At 41.8% G+C, this 21,421-nt stretch overlaps 1 protein-coding gene across 3 annotated transcripts; it reads right to left on the bottom strand.

The window, feature by feature from the left end:
• Positions 1 to 1,907: 1,907 nt before the first annotated feature.
• IBSP (integrin binding sialoprotein) lies at positions 1,908 to 16,140 on the bottom strand. 3 transcript variants are annotated; one of them, XM_074950564.1, is made up of 7 exons: positions 16,069 to 16,140; positions 13,252 to 13,316; positions 13,069 to 13,119; positions 12,884 to 12,955; positions 8,953 to 9,015; positions 3,661 to 3,789; positions 1,908 to 2,594 (listed from the first exon to the last, which is right to left on the bottom strand). In XM_074950564.1, exons 2-7 carry the CDS (start codon positions 13,303 to 13,305, stop codon positions 2,013 to 2,015), a joined length of 951 nt encoding a protein of 316 aa, XP_074806665.1. In that variant the 5' UTR covers positions 13,306 to 13,316; positions 16,069 to 16,140; the 3' UTR covers positions 1,908 to 2,012. The 3 variants fall into 3 exon arrangements, with proteins under 3 accessions (XP_074806665.1, XP_074806667.1, XP_074806666.1); XM_074950566.1 differs by having other exon boundaries at positions 3,661 to 3,786; XM_074950565.1 differs by lacking the exon at positions 16,069 to 16,140 and adding an exon at positions 14,006 to 14,060.
• Between the last annotated feature and the right edge of the window lie 5,281 nt (positions 16,141 to 21,421).

Raw genomic sequence — 21,421 nt, 5'->3', positions numbered from 1 at the left:
TGTCACAAAGGCCCATTGGTAGTTCACTACTGTGTCAGCAACTCTTGTCAGGCCTGACATACTCATTACACCTCACATGCTGATCATTAATGTCACTGTGAAATGTTTGTAACAACTCAGTCGGTGAAATTATGGACACTCTCTGGGATTATGTCCTGGAGACTGTACACAAGGGTGACAAAACAGGTTTCTTCTATTAAAAGGGGAAATAAAGTGTGATGGCAGATGCTCCGTCCAGGAAAGAGGGCTCTGACCTGCTGCCTCTAAGTCAGCCAGTGGCTAACTCTCCTGAAACTTTGTAAGGGAGGGGAGTGAGCCTGGACACTCCTGTATTCACAGCCTATTCACTATTGTGGTAATCTTTGTACAAAATATGCCTTGAAAGGTATCATCTGAAAACTAATAACTCACTGATTTATGCCCAGATAAATTTGTTAGTCTCTACGGTGCCACAAGGACTCCTCGTTGTTTTTGCTGATACAGACTAACACGGCTACCACTCTGAAACCTGTTACTGATCACTAACGTTCTGGTGTGGGGTATGTACCACGTGTACATTAAGAGTGATGGATATATGCTGGAATTATGACTTAAGTGTGTTTAAAGCAGGCATGTCAGGAGGTGTTGGTAAACAGGTTTGCCCTAGACAAAGGACTGTGTATTCGATTCTCTGACCAGCCTCGTGTTCGGAGAAAGACAATGAAAGTCCATTTTCACATATTAGGCAAACAAAACTATCAGGCTAACAGGATGGGGTACAGAGTGGGGCTGTAGACAGGCTGCTAGGGTCAGAGCTGCTGAACCAGGGCTGTCCAGCACAAAGGCACTTCAGGCTTGTAGGTTGGTTGTGAGCGTCCCTGGCTGGCAGCTACGGCAGCGAAGTGTTGTAAAGCGCCCATGTTGCAGGGGCAAGTGGTGACACAAACCTTTACTGATCTGGATTGCACCCTGAACCTCGTAAGAAGGTCCTATGTGCCTTAGCCAAAAGTCCTTTCTTTGCCTTAACCACAGTACCATCCTTATCACACAGAGACTGTCAGGATGCAGTTATGATTTTACGGTCAAACTCTTTTCTTTACTACACCGGTATGTAAATCTGGAGTAACTATTAAAGACAAGAGGGTTATTCTGGATTTGCATCAGCATAACATAAAGAAGAATTTAGCCCACTTGTTGCTTATTGATATGATATGGCCTTGATGTATGGTCATTTAAAGTAGCAATGAAAGATAATGTAAGATTTTCACTGACTCCAAATTTTACAGGTTCATCTCAGTTGCACCAGGTCAGTGCCATATCTTATTATAATGCCAGCAGGAAAACTGTGAATCTGTTGATAAAGTATTCCCTAAAAGAGGGCCCTTCATTTATTCTGAGGTTAGACTAGAGAAGTTTTTCTATTTTTAATCAATCATTTCCTCTTGCCAGGGTGTCTTGTGTGCATTTTGGCATGGGGTCAGATAGGAATAAGTCAGTCTCAAAACACAGCGAGGCAGATCCTCAGCTGGTAAAAACCTATGTAGCTCCTTTGCCTCCAGTGCAGCTATGCAGATTTACACCAGCTGAGCATTTGCTCCCATTCGTGGAAAACTAGCAAGTGACATGGTATTTTGGGCAGATAATTAAAAAGTTGTTTCTTCTTCATTACAACATGTTGGTCATTTTGGTTGCTTTAAAATTCATTTTGACTTTAATATAAACAATGGATAGACACACTGCAAATATATAGGATACAGCAAAACTCACTGGATAATTCCAGCTGACATACAATATTCCTCAGCACCAGGATTAAAAATCTACAAACCTCAGGAGCATATATAATGTCCAAAAGCATGTCTTTAACAAAGAGCACATTTTAGTAGTTAGCAGTAATGCCACTCATTAAAGGTGGATCCCCCCCTTCCCCTTTTTTACCGGCATCGAGTTACATTTTGCTGCACCTTCCTGAGAACATTGAAAACAATTGCCATGCAGAGTATGAGCATTAACAATATCAATCACGGTCTTGCTGTTCATTGATTGTAATAGTAATCATGGCCGTATACATCATACCCATGCCCCTTGTAGTAGCCATATTCATCCTCGTATGTTCTGTAGCTGTCCCCTCGGGGATACCCATTCTCCCGGCCGTCGTTATAATCTGTTTGGCTTTCATAGCCATTTTCATAGACCGGGGTGGTGGTTTCTCCGTTTTCATAACCCCACAGATCCCCAGGGGTGGTGGTGTCATAAACACCCTCATCCTCAGTTGGCGTGGTGTCACCTCGCCCCGGATCTGTCGGGGTGGTGATGACGATGGTTGTGGCTTCGGTTTCATTCTCTTCCTCCTCCTCCTCTTCAGCCTCTCCATTGCCACCATTCCCATTCTCTGTATCTGTACCATTGGTGCTCGTGCCATTACCGCCGGTGCCGTTCTCATCCACTTTTTCAGTTTCTTCCTCCTCTTCTTCATTTTCCTCCTCCTCATTTTCATCGCTGTCCTCTTCGCCTTCAGAGCCTTCGCTCTTCCCGCCTTTTCCGGGAGCTTTGCATCCCCCCCCCTTCTTAGAGCTTTCACCCGTTTCAGCATTTTCAGGATCTTGGCTGTCTTGCTCCTGTGTCACATATGGCAAAAGGGTTCGGATTTACAAAGGGATAAATAGACAAGAGAAAGACGCAGTCATTCGAAAACTTTTAACATGGGGCCAGATCCTGAGCTCCGAGAACTTCAGGCGAGGTGTGTCTTGCCCTAATGGACCACAGATGGGTAGGAGGAAGGAAAGATTCCCTCCCGGCTTCCTGCATGGCCCATGTAAGGGATGGTTAGTTGCAACTCAGTCCCCTGGGGGCGGGGGTGGTGCAGGGACTGCATTCCAAAAGCTTCCCACACTGTAGGGGGAAATGGCAGGGAAGTAAGCAGCGGTATGGCTCTCTACCCACACCCACCCACAGTGGCTGGCCCACTGGGCAGCAATATGACAGAGCTTTCAAAATGGTGCAATAAATTACTCCCAGTGCAATTGGGAACATGCAAAAAGCATTGTGCCCGTCTGAAAGGCACATGGTGACTCCACTGACTTACACAAGCTGAGGAGCTGGTAATACATGGATGCAGACAGAGACTCCTTTCAGCATGTTTACCTCCCAGCAGATATAGCGAGAAATATCATCCACTGGCTCCTAAGCCCATGCCAAAAAGCGGAACGTGCTCCAGACTAAGAAGCATTGAAAACATACTGTATTTTATAGCACTGGTATTTCCCCCTGGTTTGGGGGAACAGAAAGACATTAAGGCACTGTAAAGCCTGCCTTCAAATTGTAAGCTGTCACTATATATGTGTTTTGTATGGTGCCTACCATAGTGAGGGCCCTTACCTGGTCTAGACCTGTAGGAACTCTTGGAAACATAAATACTACTACTAATGGTTATGACACAAATTGAGGTTTAACAATGGGAACCATCTAATAAAGGAGCTGAACTGTATTTAGTGGGCCTGTTCTCCAGAGTAAATCAGGAGTCCATTGAGTTACACCGGTGTAAAATGGGTGAGCAGAGAATCAAGCTCAATGTATTTTGGGATTCCTTGGGCCAGTCTATTGGGCCAGGAGGTGGGGCGGGTGGCAGCCTTTTGTACTGGCTTCATTGTATTTATAAACTTACTGGAGGGCTGCAGATATTACCTTGTTAGGGATTTTGGTTATTCCGTTACCAAGGCCTTTCTTGCCTACAGCCTTCTTTCCAGTGGGAGCCTCAGTAGTGGTTTCTTCACCTTCATTCTCTCCATTGTTTCCTTCATTTGACTGCTCCTGCTGAGATATTACATGACACTGGTCACAGAGGCTGTTTTAGTTTCGACAGAGATATAAAAATAATCTCATCATGTGAGCAGTAAACATTTCAATAGAGGGAATTGTCTTTCCCTTCTGTCCTTGCTCTGTCTGCCTTAAATACTGAAGGAAAGCACTCTTTCTTAGGAGCTTGCGATGCCAATCCTTGCAGGGAAAACAAAGAATCCTGAATTTGTGTCTTGGCTGTGGAGTTCAAGAACAAATAATTTTAGACCTCTGTTTTCAAAAGCAACCTCAAAATTGAGTGTGCACATTCATCTGCAAATCTAAACAAACAGGCTGCATGAATATCCCATTATCTGCAAGACGAAATGATTGTGTGAACAAAATTACAAGCACACACTTAGTAATGATAGCGTTATCAATTATCAATTAGCGTTGATAATTTCACCTTAAGGGGCACACTTTTTCTAGAAGCCTGAGTTGGTGTGTTCAGCTACCATGATTATTTATATACGTATACATTGTGTATACATTATGCACATATAATACACAACTGGCCATTTAGTAGTCACAGTTGCATGTAAAATTTTGTATCTCTATGCATAGGTGCTGGAACTAGGGGTGCTGGGGGTGCTGACACGCCCCCTGACTTGAAGTGGTTTCCATTATATACAGGGTTTACAGTTTGGTTAAATGGCTCTCAGCACCCCCACTATAAAAATTGATCCAGCCCCACTGTCTCCATGGTAAAATGTAAGCTCTATGGCTAAACTGTTAAATCTGCATATATGCAGGTAGTTGCTCGAGCAAAAAAGCACGTGCATTTGCAACCCTAATGTACAAGCAGTTACAGCTATAGCGCATGTAGTAATTGTAATTACATAATGAGCAGTTCAAGTAAGACTCTGGGTTTGTGTGTATTTAAATATGCTACTTTAACATTGGACAACTGGGACCACTTTTCCTTTTGTGTTTCTAGAGCTGAGGTTTGTCCAACTTTTTTCACAGTGCAGACCATATCTTAATATAGCTATCCTCAAACTGACCACTAAAGTCCCATTCACAATCACACAACATCCCAAAGACCTGTTCAGAAAACTGGGACTACTTTGGGTTTTGTATTTTCCCAGGAATTTTTGCTTTGAGACTTCAGTGAAAACCAAAACGGGTCCCATCCTTCCTTTGTAATTACACATCAGGGACTGAAGCTGAATGGTTTTGTTTTGGTCTCTTGTTTAACAAAGTATATCATTTGAAAGAACCAAATTAAGCTTTGAAGTAGGGATGGGTGAACTCGTTCTGCTTCAAATGCACCCAGACATAGTGGGTTTGAAAGTTTTGATTTGAACTCAGACATCAATGGGTTTCCTTTCTGCTTTGGAGTATCTCTGGAAAAGGAAGCAGATGAAAAAACACCACTGAAGAAATAGAGTGCAAAGTGGATCAGATTGTTGGGGAGGCTGGAAAAAATATAGAGACACAATGACAAAGCAGCAGAGAGGGAAGAGTGAAAAATTGTAATCAACAAATAAAAATGATATAGGAGGCCCACTTCTGCCAGACTGACTTTTAAGGTTTGTTTTCTATCTCTAACACATCACAATAAAACAGCCGTGTATTGATCTATTCTGGATACCAAGAGGGCTGGAGAGGAAAAAAAATATGAAAGGTCTGGTGATGGATCCTATCCTTGGGGTGGAAGTGAAGTCCCTGGCTTCCCTGGGAAGTGGACTGAAGAGCTGAGTATTTAGTTTTAGTGCTCAATTGAATGGGAGGGACATTTGACTTCTGAGGCTACTGATGGCTAGCTTCACCTGTTCTCAAGGCTGAGATTGGGAAAGAGAGAAACCTATTTCTCAAATTGTAGATAGATACCTTACATGGTGCTTGTGCTGGTTCTTTTAGTAATTCCTCTTGTTCCTCTGGCAAGCCTGGCTCAATTTTTCTTTCTTATTTTTGCACACAGCCAATTGCTAGTGTTAGAATTTGTAAAAATTCCATAGACTTTCCCCCTGTCTTCTGAGAACTGCCTTGTTTACATGACCAGTAGTAAGATACTAAAGAGAGGAACAATCTAATGTGATCACCTTCAACACTCACTGCTCAGTATCTAAAGAGGAATCAAGAAAGGTAAACCGAAAATCTTGGGTTAATTTAGTGCCAGTTAAAACGTAAGTTATTTTCTACTCTCTTGAAAGAGCCACCAAATTGCATGGTGTGGATGTCTGTGCGGATAGATATCAGAACTTGTCATGTGCCCAATAAAATAATTATCATAGTTATGCTGTTTATATAGCCATTGCTGAGGTTCTGCCTCTTCATTATAAATTATCTTTCTTTCCACTGCCTTTAAGGCTAAAGCCTGCCACAGAATTGTCTTAGCCTGGAAACCGCTTTTTAAATAAACAAAAACAATAGAGAATAAAGTCAATGTTTCTTCAAGCCACTTTGGTTCACTTCACAAATTTACTTTCTGAAACCTCAAGTCCTGTAAACAAAATTCATATGGAGATTTAAGAATTACAAGTAGAAGCACTTTCAAGGAGAAGTTAAAGGGTTATTTTTTTTTGTTTTTTTTTAATCCAGCCAGGACCTGGTTTTATGCTTTCAGGGGTCTGGGTTTTTCCTGCGAGAGTTGTTTATATCACCAACACCTAAACAGTTTCAGGATGCAGATTCTGGCTCTGCTCCAGGTTGTCTGCATGTCATCAACACTTCCCAAAGGAAAGGCAGAAACCTGACTCTAGTCTTGGCAGGTAGATAATAGAGGGATTGTTTTTAGATGACAGTATTCTGCCTACAGATGAATACAGACACAATATACATGGTAATGCTCTGCCTTTTAAAATGTGGCCTCTGTTTTTTTTTTGGATACCATTTTTATCCTTGTGAGTAACTGTAAACTCAAAGTTAGAGATTAAATGCTCACCTACCTGATGGCAACTGCAATGCACACATAATTAATACTGTGCCCACCAGAACAGAGACCATGTTGAAGCCCTTTCCAGATAAGACCCATCTTTAAATATAGGCGTACATATTCCATACACACTAATGGTCCTGGATGTCTCAGTTTGTGGGTACTCAAATTGAGAGACTTTCAAGGGGTGGGTGCTCAGCATGTTCTGAAAATCAGGTCCCTTTAAAATCACTCATATTGGGCACCCAAAAAAATCACTCCTCACTTTGGAAAATCTTAGCTGTGCTGGTCTATAAATGTTTAAGCTATTTGCACGTTACACAGGGGCATGTTCTTTGCAGGGGGTATTTGGAAATATATTTTCCTCTTTTCTCTCAAACTGATAGGGCAATTTATTCGCCATCAGATCGAGTTTCTTCTTCTCTGCCAACAAAGATACCAATTGGGAAATAAATTTCAAATGAGTTACTCTGTTTAAAATCCTGGTTTCCTGACTATGCATGAAAGGCCAAATTCATGGAAACAGAGCAAAGAAGGTACACCTTGCTCCACATGAAAGCCCCACAGGACTGAGGAGTGGACTCAGACTCAACTACTCAGGATATCTGGTTAGCTGGGCCACAGCTACTAATACATGCCAAGGAGGTGAGTCGGGGGGTAAGGTCCACTGTTTGTTCTCCTGCTTGTGGTGTTTCAATCCTGTAGATTTATGCTTTGTATGGAAACACTGGTGCCCTGTCTTGCTTATACTTCCCCCATTGCCCCTGTACTGAGTTGCAGAGATCTCCACAGCACATAGGTTGCAGAATCTCTATGCACCAGGCTCTCAGATAATTATTGTCTCCTGTGAACCTGACATATTGATTTTTCAACTGCCGTTGGGCATTATGCATCCATGTAGCGTGCCCCAGGATTTAACCCTAAGTATTTGCAAATGAAATTGCACGATTATTTTCAGTATGTAGATTTAGGAGTGTAATATATTCCTTTCCCTGGGTACCTGTATAATTAACACCAATGGTTGATGTATAAGTGTGTGGAAAGCCAGGTAAGCACAATATATATATAATGGCATCTCTGTGACCCATAACAGTCATTCAAGCCAAAAATTCGGTGTTATAAATACAGTAGCGTCTAAGCACACATTGACTCAAGAGACCATAATGGTAGCAAAGAAGCTATTACTGCTTGTCCAGGTCAAACTATACATTTCCAAAAATAGTATTACACCAAAATACATATTTACACAAGAGATTATATCAGTTTTGAAGGAGACAACACAATTTAGAAGGTAAATAGTAATAGGAGAGGATGCTTAACTCCCAGTACTGCAAATACACCCCATGGTTATATGATGGAAGTACTCTCTATAGTCAGTGTTCCCTTTTCTGTGTTGATGGGCTTGTTTTATGAGTTAACACTGGGGCCACTCTTGTTTTTGGGTCACTTTATTCCCCTAAGGATTATGTTGCAGAATTCTGTGGTATGCCAACAGAGAGAACAACTTCTGTGTCAGTAAAATAAGGACTGGTGAATCACCAAACTCAAGAACAGTGCAGAAGATTGCATGCTGCTCTACATAACGTCCCACACAAACACATACAGCTGAAAGAACTGGACATAGGGCCAGATCCTCAGTTAGTGTGAATCAGCAAAGTTACATTACTATCAATGGAGCTTTTCAGATTTATATCAGCTGAGGATCTGGCCCACAGACTCTCTAAGGAAAGAAGGGTTTAGTTCCGTAATTCTCCACAGTCAATTTGCTTTGCTATTATCCTGATCTAAATGTAGTAAACCTAGTTCTATGGTCTAATCATTAAGCAGGGCTTTCCACTGTTAGTGCCTCAGTTTACCCATCTGTAAAAAAGCTAGTAACAATACTTACCTGTCTCACAATGTTGTTTTTAAAGAGGTTCTTAGATGAAGGGCACTATTGAAGTGCTGAACATTATTAACACTTCATCTTCTTAGGCCTGAAGCTGGTCTGTTTCTGCAATTTTATCAAGCCCTGCCCATTTCTAAACTGTTGGAACCAGAAAGGCTGGACTGTATCTCAAAGACTACTCCCCCATTTTTAAAAAAAAAATGACTCAGGGCTTAAAAAACATAGCAGCAGTCCAGAATGGAAACCTGTGGGTAGTTAGCAATCCTGACAATGACCATTCACAGAGTTCAGACTATTAAAAAATCCCCATTTTTTGTTTGATTTTTTTTGTGCTACTTGGTTTGTTTTGACAATGGCCACGCAAGTTACGTACCCCTTCTTCTTCTTCCTCCTCCTCCGAGCTGTCGCCATCCCCCTCTTCTTCTGAGTCACTGCTCTAAACAGAGGGAAAATTGTGAGTATTTCCTTTCCTGTACTTCCAGTTAATGGCGGAGGGAGAGAGAGAGAGAGAGTGTGTGTTTCTGAGAATTGCATATAAAGCACAGAAAAGATTCTACATGGATAATTGATCTACAAGTTTAGCCAGACAGTTAAAGGATTCTGGTGACCTTATGATGGCGACCATGAAACTTGTGATGCAGAGAGTGGTGGAGAGTCAGGTGAAGAAGGGTTTGTAATGTCAATGGACCCTTGAGACGTGTGTATACCACAGTTATACTGATGTTTCCACCAGCTTCTCAGGGGAGCATGTTGTACAAAAAATGGCTGATGTGGACAATGCCTTTCATCCCAATTATATTATGCCTTTCAGCACTGATTATATACTTGCACCTTACTGAATGAGATTGACCTGCTGGGGGGAGCACAGCCACCAGCCAGCACACCAGAGCTGCACAATGATTCTGTGCACTGATAAACCCTGAGCCTTTCAAAAGGCCTTATAGGTCCTTCAAAGTCCACACACAGTAGACAAAAAGAAAAGGAGTACTTGTGGCACCTTAGAGACTAACCAATTTATTTGAGCCTAAGCTTTCGTGAGCGACAGCTCACTTCATCGGATGCAGCTCACGAAAGCTTATGCTCAGATAAATTGGTTAGTCTCTAAGGTGCCACAAATCCTCCTTTTCTTTTTGCGAATACAGACTAACACGGCTGCTGCTCTGACACAGTAGACAGATTTTTATGGTCTTGTCTGAAAACTTTGTGGGACTCAGAGTATGTACATTGAGGATGGAGGGCAGGATCAACCTGGCCTAGAGCTGATTGAATCTGTCCTCCTGGGAGACTAAACACTTCAGCTGTGGGGTGTAGCCCACTAAGCCATCCCACTCGCTGGACTGAAAGGCTCCCTTGCTGGTATGTGTGCGCTTTCCCTCTCATTTTCACTGTAAATCTGCTTCCCTGTCTACAGAACATCTTCTGCCAAATATCTTGCCTCTCCAACAACTTATCCACCATCAGACTTTCCCAGTAACCACAGAGCTTTATGGAAAAGAATAGCGGCCTCGGACAATAAGCTATAGGGGGACAGAAGCTTCCCTTTCCCCTGCCACCATTCAGTGCTACGCTGTGGTTTTCCGCCCTGGTTCACCCAGTTACTTACACAGCACTTAACACTTTCAAAGTGCTGCTCAGCCATTAAATTGATTTATGCCATTTGTCACTAAGCAAGCAGAAAGGGTACCAGAATCTGGCCTTAACTAATTTAGACTTCAGAGTAGCAGCCGTGTTAGTCTGTATTCGCAAAAAGAAAAGGAGGACTTGTGGCACCTCAGAGACTAACCAATTTATTTGAGCATAAGCTTTCGTGAGCTACAGCTCACTGTCTCTCAGGTGCCACAAGTACTCCTTTTAATTTAGACTTGCAGCTCGCCATGAGATAGGTATGTAAACATCGATTTCTGGAGAGAATGGATGTGCTTTGAAATAGATGTAGTTCTCATCATTCAATTTTTCACCGAAGGTATAAGTAATGTTTTGCCTGGATATGTTAATAATTCCCATAAAGGCAGTAAACATTTCTACTCACATTATCTGAGAACCAAATCATTAGCTTTCCATACAGGGCTTTATTATGACTATTATTTCTAGAGGTGGGGAGAGGAAAGGTGTAGGGAAACCCAGGAAGCCCACAAGCCTTTTTGGCCTTGGAGCTTGTATCTTCTGTACGTTGACATTTGCTTTCAGTGTAATTAGGGACTAGATGAGAGATGGGTTCACAGGGTTCTTCTCTGACATTGTGAGTGATAGCTAAAGATGGGCCCGCACAAAAATATATTTGTACCCGAGGGACACACCAAACCACTGTGCTGCTGGGGCATCATTCCCAGACACAAGGCTGTTTTTATCTTCAGAGGAAATCTATGACTGTGCCTCTGCATCTAACTGCATGCCAGTCAAAAGATACAGATATTGAGTCCATGAAAAATAATTCCAAACTGCTGTCTTTTTTTTTTAAAGCATACAGTAAATTCTGCCATTTCTCCTATTTTTTTCAGTTGTAAGCAAAATTACTTCTTCCAGTGGAGTCTCCTTTGCATAATTTGTAATTATGCAATTACACATCCTGCTTTCCTGTAACTCTGAGCCATGCCAGTCTGTGCCATTTCCAGAGGCCATACTGAGGTAAATGATGTCATATTCTTGGCAGTACCGTCAGGCAGGATGCAATCCATACGGCTATACTGGCCACAGTTCTGGACAGGTCTGGGAATTAAGTGGCCTTTGTTTACTGCTTTAAAATGAGTGTAATTATTTTATCTTATGTAACAGTGAGTCTCTTTTAAATGACATGTTTTGTGTCAGTGCCCCTGTGAGTCACACCAAATGTCTTTGGAACATGAACCTCGTGGGCTAGATGTTCAAAAGATCCCAACTTATTGGGGTGCTGAGCTCTTCTTTGTAAATCTGGTCATAAGTGTTACAGTGGGGGCAGCTGGGTGCCAGGCCCTTTTCAAAACCTGGCTCTTTTTATGACTGCCCTCCAGCTCCTTTCCACTGGCTCTGACAGCATAAAAGGCTTTAAAGATACTGTGGGGAATTCCTGGGGAATTCACTGGCTCTCCTCTGTTACCTGCAGCAGCCCCCAGTTCAGGGGTCACACTGGGACACACAATGTTCCCAGGGAGAAAGAGGTGTGCCTGGGGCATTCCCACATCTGACTATTTCTGAATGTCAGCCAACCCCACAGTCAACTGCACATCAGCAGGGCCAGCCCTACGGGTGGGCAGCCAAGGTGCGGGCTCTGGATGGCAACTTTCAGGGGCACCACATTGCTCATCTCTTTTTTTGTTGCTGTTGCTTGAATGGTTGACGCAGCCATTTGGGATTTGGGGGGGGGGGAGGGGTTTGTTTTAAACTCGGCCATTTGGGTGGTGCCAAAAATATTTTTTGCTCTGGCAACAAAACACCAAAGGCCAGACCTGGGCACAAGTTAGGGTGGCTGAAAAAATGGATATAATGAGCCTGATTCTCCTTTCACTTACCCCAGACTTACACTAGTATAAATTTGCTGATTTCAGTGGAGTTAATCCTAATTTACACCACTACAGATGGATCAGAATCAGGCCCAGTGCATGTACACCACCCAGAAGGCCAGATCATCATCCGTTGTGAATTTCTGTAGCTCCACTGAGCTACAATATTTAAATTAGCTGAGAATCTGCCCACCCCCAACTCCCCCACACACACCATAGGACCCACACTTGTGCCAGTTCAGCTTTTGGAGGTTTCTTTCTCTAAAGCATAGCTGGTATTGTTTCATTTTGGCTAGAGAAACATTTGGGGTGAAATCTTGGCCCCGTTGAAGTCCAGGGGATTTTTGCATGAGGTAAGGATTGAGTTGCATGAGGTAAGGATTTCACCCACAGGCTTTTGTTTGTAAAAACTGAATCGGTTATATATATAAATCAATATGAATGGTTCATTTTTCTCCATTTTAAACTATATAGAGAAAATTTCACAGACCCAAAAGAGAATTTAAGAGATTTGCAGGATCTTGAAGCAGATTAGTTTCACCCATCTGAATAAGAATAAATTAACATCCCTAACTGTCTTTGGAACACCCCAGGCCAAATTCAGTCCTGGTGCAAATGAGTTTAACTCCTCTACTTTCAGGTGATGTTGATGGAATTATTCCTCCTTATGCCAAAGCTGAGTTCAAATATATGTGAATTGTTCCAAATAACTTTAAGTTATCTAAAATTGGCAATTATTTTTGTTCAAGAGGTATCTAATTATGTTAAGTGTGTGGATCATAATGCAACAGGCAATGTTTATAACTCCTTTTAAAAAGCTGCATTTACCTGAATTCTTCTGTGTGGTGGATACACATAGGCATATCTGTAAAAATAATATCGATGTCTGTTCTTGAAAACCTAGCAAAAAAGTAAAAAAACTAAATCAATGTTGGTTTCCGGTATTGGAGCTTAAGAAACAAGAGAGTGTAATTCTAATACACAAAAATAATCCAACAATGCTGATATCATACCGCGTTTTCTTCCGAGTCATCTGATTTTGCTCTTCTATAGAAGCTTTTTGCCTGTTGGAAAAGGTTATGTTAATGAATGGTTCTCCTACTTAAAAACACCAGCAAGGCAAAGTCACTGGCAAGTGGTATTCTAGCGCCTCATAAATGATCTAGAAGAGTTAGTCAGTTGTTGAAGCCACTTACTGAGAAAGCACAGGCTATTCCCAAAAGGCAGATAAAGATAAGTGCAGTCCTCATTGTCGTATTTTCTGGAAGTAACAAGAAGGGTAATGTCAGTATATTTACTTCACATTTATGAAACATCAGCAGAGCAAGGGAGCTCCTGGGATAATAACTTATGCAGTATTTTCATGCAGAAATACCCCAGTGACATTTAGACAGACAGACAGACAGAAGTGTGTGCACACGCACACCCACACCCACACCCAAATATATATGTATGGAGATAGACAAACATAGGGGAATCGCTTCTCCCATCAATGGAATACTGCCATTTCTGGGGTTGAATGTCACTTAGGGTATGTCTACACTGCAGCTGGAGGCGTGCCTCCCAGCCTAGGTAGACAGATTTGCACTAATACTGCTTGAACTAGTGTGCCAAAAAGAGCAGCATGGATCTAGTGCTCAGGCAATGGAATGGGCTAGCCATCCAAGCTTGAGTTGGGAGGGCATAGACTCAGGCCGCTAGCCCAAGCTGCTGTCCAAGCTACAATATCCATGCTGCTATTTTTAGCATGCTAGCTAGAGCAGAGCTAGTACAAATCTGTCTACCCAGGCTGGGAGGCACGTTTCCTGCTGCCGAGTAAATATGCCCCTAGAGCTTGTCAACTTCATTGCAGTTAAATTATCTGATTAATTTAGCCTTCTTTCTCTGTTGATGGATCATTCATTAACACATCCTGATCTGTGAATGTAGTTGTCCTTTGCAAGTACTCACCAAATAGTTTGTGAACAATGTTTAGTCGGTGTTTTTCTTTGCAAACTAATCCTTCGTTTGCATTGCATGACTGGGTTTCTAAGTCACATGGCAATGTTTCTGCTCCCTGATTGGACAACTTGGTTTTTAAAACAGGAGACTAGTGAGTGATGAATAGTGAGCAATTACAATGAATAATGTACATCTAGTTTGAGTTCTTGGCCAAATAATCCTTCATATAAGAATTCACAAAACCTCTGGGAATTGCACTCATTTTCACAAATAAACTGGCTGTTGTCTGAATCCTCATGAATAATTCATAGGGTGACATTATGCAGCACAAGCTTGTCACATTAATTCATGAAAATATTAATGAGTCACTTTCTGTATTATTCAACACATTATTCAACAGTACACAGTACCATGTTAGTGCAGGAAGTCAAGAATGTTGAAATTTCAGGAGGAAATATTTAGATTGGTAGCATGTAATTACCCACCCTGGAATTTGGCCAGTTCCTTCGGGTTAATTCCTCCATCCTTCTGAAAGGAAACTTTAATGATCTCGAGTAGATTTTTATGTTTGAAGGCACTTCCTGTATCACCATTTTCCTAACTTCAAGCTGAGGTTTTGCTATAGTAAGAATGCTAATGTCACCATGATCAGGGCTGCCAAACATGGGTTTTCCTCATAGGTGTCCCTTCCAAGTAATCAACTGCTCTAACCCTGGTAATCAGCTGATTAGCAATGAGAGTATAGGTCACAATGTGGGCTTACATAATATTTATGTTTAGAACACCTGATATTTGTATGATATTTGTACCCCTGAATCACCTGATCTGAATAATGGTCTATTGCACCTTTCCTAAAACTTGCTTGAGACCTCAGGACTTTGACAGGCTCTGGACATCACTCTCTTAACTTTTAGTTGTCTCCAGGGGGAAATAGTGGCCTGCTGTAGGGTTTCTGAGGAACAGCTGACTCCATTATTTACTGTCTTTGAGATAAGTGGCTAGCAGGTCTACTACCTCTTCAGCCCTGCCAGATCCACCCAATTATGTCTTGAAGTGAAGAAGTGTCTTCTTCCTTGTTCTATAGAACAGGACCAGGAAACACATCTCTAGTTCTCATTCAATTTTCTCTCTAAGTCCTCTAAAGCTGGGTGGGCTCTGAGACCTGGTGGGAAATTACCTTTTAGTGCTAAGGTGATTAGGAATCTTACCAGACTCCTACTCCTACCCACCTGCCTCCCCAGTAAAAGTAAATCAGAGAGATCTAAACACTAAACAAATTCAGACATGTGCAAGTGGGTGCAACTGCGCTGTAGTTCGTGACATTTCAGAACTTGCAGTGGTCTGATTTTGGTTCTAATGTGGTTGTCATGGTTCTTCACTGAACTACAGATTTCTCTGTGGAAGAGGTAATAAACACAGATCCTGAAAGCAAAAATATCCATAACTTGCACAACTGTTTATTTCATTAAGACACTGAGGCATAAGGAGTCAGAGTTTGAGCTGATGTACATCAGTGTAGCTCTGTAGACTTCAGTGGAGTTATGTTGATTTATACCAACTGAGGATCTGGTCCCAAACTTGCAAATTACACCTGTCTGTAATATAACACCTAAAAACTCTGCTTTTGGGATCATTGCTATATTTAAGTTTGTAACAAGATTAGTTGTATTAACTTTTTTAAGCTGTGGGAAAATCTGTTTCTTCCATTCTGCAAATTTTCCCCATGCTGTATTAAACACAGGTTAGAAAAGAGTCAGGAAAAATTGTTTTCTTAGGTTGTTCAGTAGGGATTTTGATTATATTTCACTCATGAAATTTTTTTGTTCACATTTTCTGTATCATATTGGAGTGGTTGACAAGTTATAATTAGGTATAGCATGACTTAGTTACCTTTTTCATTCAACTTTATCACAACGATCATGCTGTAAATTCATACCTTTTTTTACAAAGTATACAAAGCATAATTTTGCAATCCAGTTAGAAATAGAGAATCAACAGGTTAGAAAAACAGGTGGAAAAAGTTGGTCTCAATTTATACAACATATAAAGAAACTAAACATAAGAAATCTTACCAGTTTGCAGTCCTGAAGTGTACAGCCTAGTTAAAAGAAGTCAGTGGACACAGATTTAATAGTTTTGCTTGCTCACTGTCATCCTACTGGAATATAAACTCTCTTTTTACCCTCCAGTAGCCAATCATCACCTTGCCTGTGTGATGTCAGCAAGTGGACTCTCACCATAAAACCCCCCAGTTTCAACATTTTTCTAGACACAGATTTAGTTTATAAACATAAAGCTCTGTTCTAGTGCCAAGAGGGTTGTATCGTTTCATTTAATTAAAGGTCTCGTGTAAGATGCAGGGTTTGGATCCTGAGATGTATAATAATGTTCTGAATATAAATTAAAACAAATATTGGGAATTCTGTTTTAAGGGCTTTTTCTCTTTCTTTTTTGGACAATGTTATATACAAAAGAAGTGGAAACACAACAGTCCTGATTCTCTTCTCACTTAACACCAGCATCAATCTGGTTTAAGGCTAGTGTGAGAGGACTATTCGGTCACAAATAGTGTCATTTGTGCTGATATAGCTCATGAATATGAATTAAACACAGCATATATATTATACGAAGCCAGATTCTCACCATAGTTCTGCTACTTTACACCTTTGGAGAACCTGGCCCATTTTACTGTTTTATAGAAAGAAAGAAAGGAAGAAAACCGTTACTATTAACCATTGGATACCATACAATGTACATTGAAAGAAAAAGGAGTACTTGTGGCACCTTAGAGACTAACAAATTTATTTATCAACTCAAAGAATCCCATAGCACTTTACAAACTATACACAGAGATCACTTGACCCACTGCTGAAAAGCAGTCACTTCTCAGGTGAAACGTGGCAATTGTTTGATGGCGTACTGCAAAGCTAAACAACTGTTTAGAACCTAAAGTGAAGAACAGCTTGTGCAACGGAAAGTACAGGGGGAAGCTAAATAGGCAGAATGTAGTTATTCAGGTTAGAATTTGGTCAGGACACCAGAGTTAGCAACCCGACTCTTGAAGAAATGTCTTCAGATCTATGACCACAAGTGGTCAGGACCTTAGTTTTATGGCTCATGTGAAAGATGCCACCTACTGCAGCGGTGTCCATTAACACCATACTAGGGTACTGGTTCATTACTGACTCAGAGGGTAAATGACCACCTACTGAATTACTAGCACCACTTCCAACAGCCGCTAAGTGTTCGTTGGTGGTCTTCCATCAAAGCACTGTCCAGGCTGGATTTTACACTCATGAAGCACTTCAGTGTGTCGGCATGAGTGTTGGCTTGTCTCTGACCAAAGGCTAACCTTACAATAAACAGTGAGGAGCACTTAAGAGCTGACTGCCCTAACAGATGCTGATATCCCAATGTGGTGGTCACACGGTATGGGTTGAGGTATCTGGAAAAGGGGTTACATTCATCTGTTTTAGTGTAAGACTTCAGTAGCAAAATATGGAGGGCTAGATTCTACAATTGGCTGTGAGGAGCCAAACCTGGTGGTTATTACTGATACCAGGAGGGACAAAGAGGGAAAGAATGAGAGTGTAACTATATGTACAGGATAGCATTCAGTTATTTATTAGTGATGCAGTGCAGTCCAAATGGGTGACTTTTAGGGGAATTAGAGGGGTCAGGTATCTGCAGTCAGGAGGGTATTGCACATCACCAAAGAGAGAGGAAATCCTTGAACAATGGACTGGACTCAGACTGGAATCAAGTGGCAGGAAGGACTAGCTGACATTGCTTGAAGGAGGGGGTTTTACTAACTGAATAATTAAGACAGATCTTTTTCTCTCGGGAAGTCAAGATGCTGACAAGGAGAGGCAATTATAGGTATGTTTGTTATCCCTAATTCTCCAGGGCAGAGCTGATTTTATACTTTTTGTGGATGTTGGGGCTTGAAATGTGCCCATTACCCTGGGCAAAGTAGACTAGCAATATTTGAAATGGACATCTGATATCGAATGAATTGTCCAGCCCAACCCTGGGTGTGTCTGATATCAGTTATCTAATACAATGGCAATGTATATTATATGTGCACAAAGTGTGGGTGTGTATGTGCTTTTGTTTGCTCTTTAGGGCCTTATTCAGGCAAAAGTCACATTCATTTAAATAATCATAAATACCAATTTTAAAAATTAAACTCTATATTTCTTGGTGGGTTGGGGGGGGGGTTGAGTAAAGCAAGGGGGCTGGTGGTTTTCCTTCACCCCTTGGGCTAAATCCAGGACTGGTGTAAATTAGCACCTCTCCATTGTCTTCAATGGAACTCCACTAATTCATATCAGCTGAGGATCTGGCTTCTTTTTCTTTCTTTCTTTCTTTCTTTCTTTCTTTCTTTTTCTACCCTTCCCTTTTTCTAAATCTTTTTCAACACCAGTTTCTCTTCAAACTGATTCTTTAATACGTCTTTGAATCTTCAAAGTTTTTACCTTCTAAATCCATTCTCTTTTTTTATCTCCGCAAAATATATTTATTTATTTTGGGTCTTTTATTCTCTGACTTATTTTTCCTGTTGGCATTTTCTCTTTTACAGTGTGTCCACCCTGGGGCTGGGAGGAGTGATGCCCAGAGTGGGCAGACAGACTTGTGCTAGCTCTGTTCGAGCTAGTGTCTTAAAAATAGCCACGTGGCTGTGGCAGCTCAGGCTAGTGCAATGTTCACACTGCAATTTTGTCTGCCTACCCTCGCTGGGAGTCATACCACCCAGCTGCAGTGTAGACATACCCTTGGGGTGAAATCCTGAGAGGTGCTGAGCACCTGCAATGCCTATCAATTTGAGAATCAAGGCTCTCAGATTTGAGGTTTAATAGGACTTGCCATTCTGGATCAGATCCCAAGTCCATGTAGTATACATTTGTTTCTAATCACCTCTCTCTTCCCTCATGTTAACCCACTCCTGTCTCTGTTAGATGTCCTTTCACTCTTCCTTTCTGGATAAATTATGTGCAATTGTATAATGGGGTTGCTTGTGATGGTAGGGTGCTCAACAGCTGGCAGGGAGGCTCACTTCTGGTTTTTCTTATGTTCCTAAGCTCATGCTTCAGGTTTCAGCTGGCCACCTGCAGGGGTCAGGAAGGGATTCCCCTCCACACAATGTATTCTTGGTGTGTTTTTAATCTCCTTTTTCTGAAGCATCCTGGGGGCCACAACTAGAGACTGGACATTAGCTGGGAAGAGTCTGGGCTCTGAGGTAGCATCAAGTATCTTCTCTCTCAGGTGCTTGGTTGCTTGGTTCTTGCTCCCATGCTCAGGGTCTAACTGATCACCACATGTAGGGTCAGGAAGGAATTTTTCCCAGGTCACATTGGCACTGACCTTGGAGGTTGTTCGCCTTCCTCTGCAGCATGTGGCAGAATTAACTGGGAATATGTCACTTAATCATTTCCCTGCCATTGTGGGGGTCTTGTGCACCTGGGTCACTCCTGTTCTCTGTCTATGGCACATAATGGTCTAGTCTGCTGTAAGCTGGAATACTTTGATTTAATTTCAATTTCAGTTGTTCCATTTAGTGTGCTGGTGCTGATGGTGGCCTGTGATATGCAGATCAGACTAGATGATCTGTGGGTCCCTTCTGGCCTTCAGCTCTGACTCTCTGGGTATGTCGGTAGTGTAGATGCTCAAGTCCTAGGTTAGCAAACCCAGCATCTGCTAACATGAGTAGTGCTATCACAGGGCTTACGCTGCAATATAGTTACAACTCCCTTCTTTATCTGGGCCTGATCCAAAGCTTACTGAAGTCAGTGGAAGCCATTGATTGCAGGGCTTTGAATCAGGCTTCTTCTCCTCTGTTGCTCTCTCTCTCCCCCTTTCTACTTTCCCACATTCTCTTTCCCCATCCTTCTTTTCCATTCCCTGCCTCCCTCATTTTTTCCCCTTTCTTTCCTTTCCTCACTCTCGTGATTGGGCCAAAGGTGCTCCAAGACCCAGTCTAGCCAAAGAATGAATCCTTGTTCCAAGCTGATTTGGGGCAGACAGGCCCCTCATCTCTTGCTGACATAGAAGTTCAATTCCGTCATGCAGTCTCCTTTGTGCTTCACATTTGCTTCCAGACAGTGTTCGGTGCCCAGTTGAGAGCAGGGGCCATGAGTAGGAAAGAGTTGCATGATCTGCCGCTGAAAACATTTATAAGCATCAGTGAAGTGTAGCAATTTGGGTAACTAGGCCATTTCTCATATAGCCACAGACATCTTCCCCCACCCCACCCGCAGAACATTGATAAGGGAGCTAGACATTTGAGGAACTACTTGGCAGAGCTGGCCACATTTAGAGGGGTAAACCAATTCATCTACAGTAAGGATCAATTTGAACAGCTGCCTCTCTCTCAAACTTGAACCCAAACTGTGCTCAGATCTGGGGGTTTAGATCAGGACCAAAGTTTCCAACTTTTGCCCTGACACACTTTGAAAACGTAATGCACTAGCTACTGACTGTAACTATTATTTATTTTTATTTCAGCTGTGATAGCTGTAAGGTGGCTAGCACTGAATATGAACCTCTGGCTAACTAGGCACAGAGTGGGAGCACTAGTATAGAAGCCACGGTGATGACACTGTGGTGGATACTCTCCAAACCAGCAAAGCAAACACCAGTGTGACTGCCACCTAATGAAAAAGAGCCAAAGAAAAGAATCAAATGTTCTGAATTCATGGCAAACTGGAAAGCTCCTTCTGGCAGGAAAACCTAGATTATGTCACTTAAAATTCCTAAGGACTGGCTGTTTCCCCTGGGCTACGTTGTAAACACCTGGGTCGGACATTAGGAAGCTAAAGTTTAGTTTTTAAATTGGTTTTGTTTATTTTGAGTAGGAACATTCCTGCGAGGAGTTTGCTGGTGGTGGTGTTATTGTACTGAGTCTGTTAGGTGAGTTAAGGTACCACAGAAAACCTATGGGAGTAGGGAGTGTGACTTTGTAGGTGCCTTTTGAAAGAAGCAATTATACTACCCTGTTAATCTATCATTCCTTAAGAGTAATTGTCTTGCTAAACTTTTCCCTATATATTTTTACTATCTCTTGAAGTGCCAGTGTGACTATTGTTGTAGCTCTTACATTACATTAACTTTCTATGGAATATTTTACCTGCTTTTCCAGATTTTTGTACGTATACAGTTAAGGGGTTCTTGTATAAACCAGGTCTCATTAGCATGCTCTGTACCAGTCTGAAGCAAGAAGGTGAAAGGGACTTTGGATCACAGACTAAAGACTAAGCTTTTCAGTTCCTTTCCAAGGACAGCTTATGAAATCCTAGAACATCAAGAAAACATCTCAGTAGTTTTAATTTTAACTCCTTATTTTCTGGAAGCAGGATATTCAAAGTATGGCTACATTTTAAACAAAACCTTTATAATCGATGAAAGCAGGAGTCCCCAGCAAATTAT

Source organism: Natator depressus, chromosome 4 (genome assembly GCF_965152275.1).
Source record: "Natator depressus isolate rNatDep1 chromosome 4, rNatDep2.hap1, whole genome shotgun sequence".
NCBI classification, from domain to species: Eukaryota; Metazoa; Chordata; order Testudines; family Cheloniidae; genus Natator; species Natator depressus.
The sequence above is the reverse complement of the archived record's forward strand: the minus strand, read 5'-3'. Positions and strand labels throughout refer to the sequence as shown.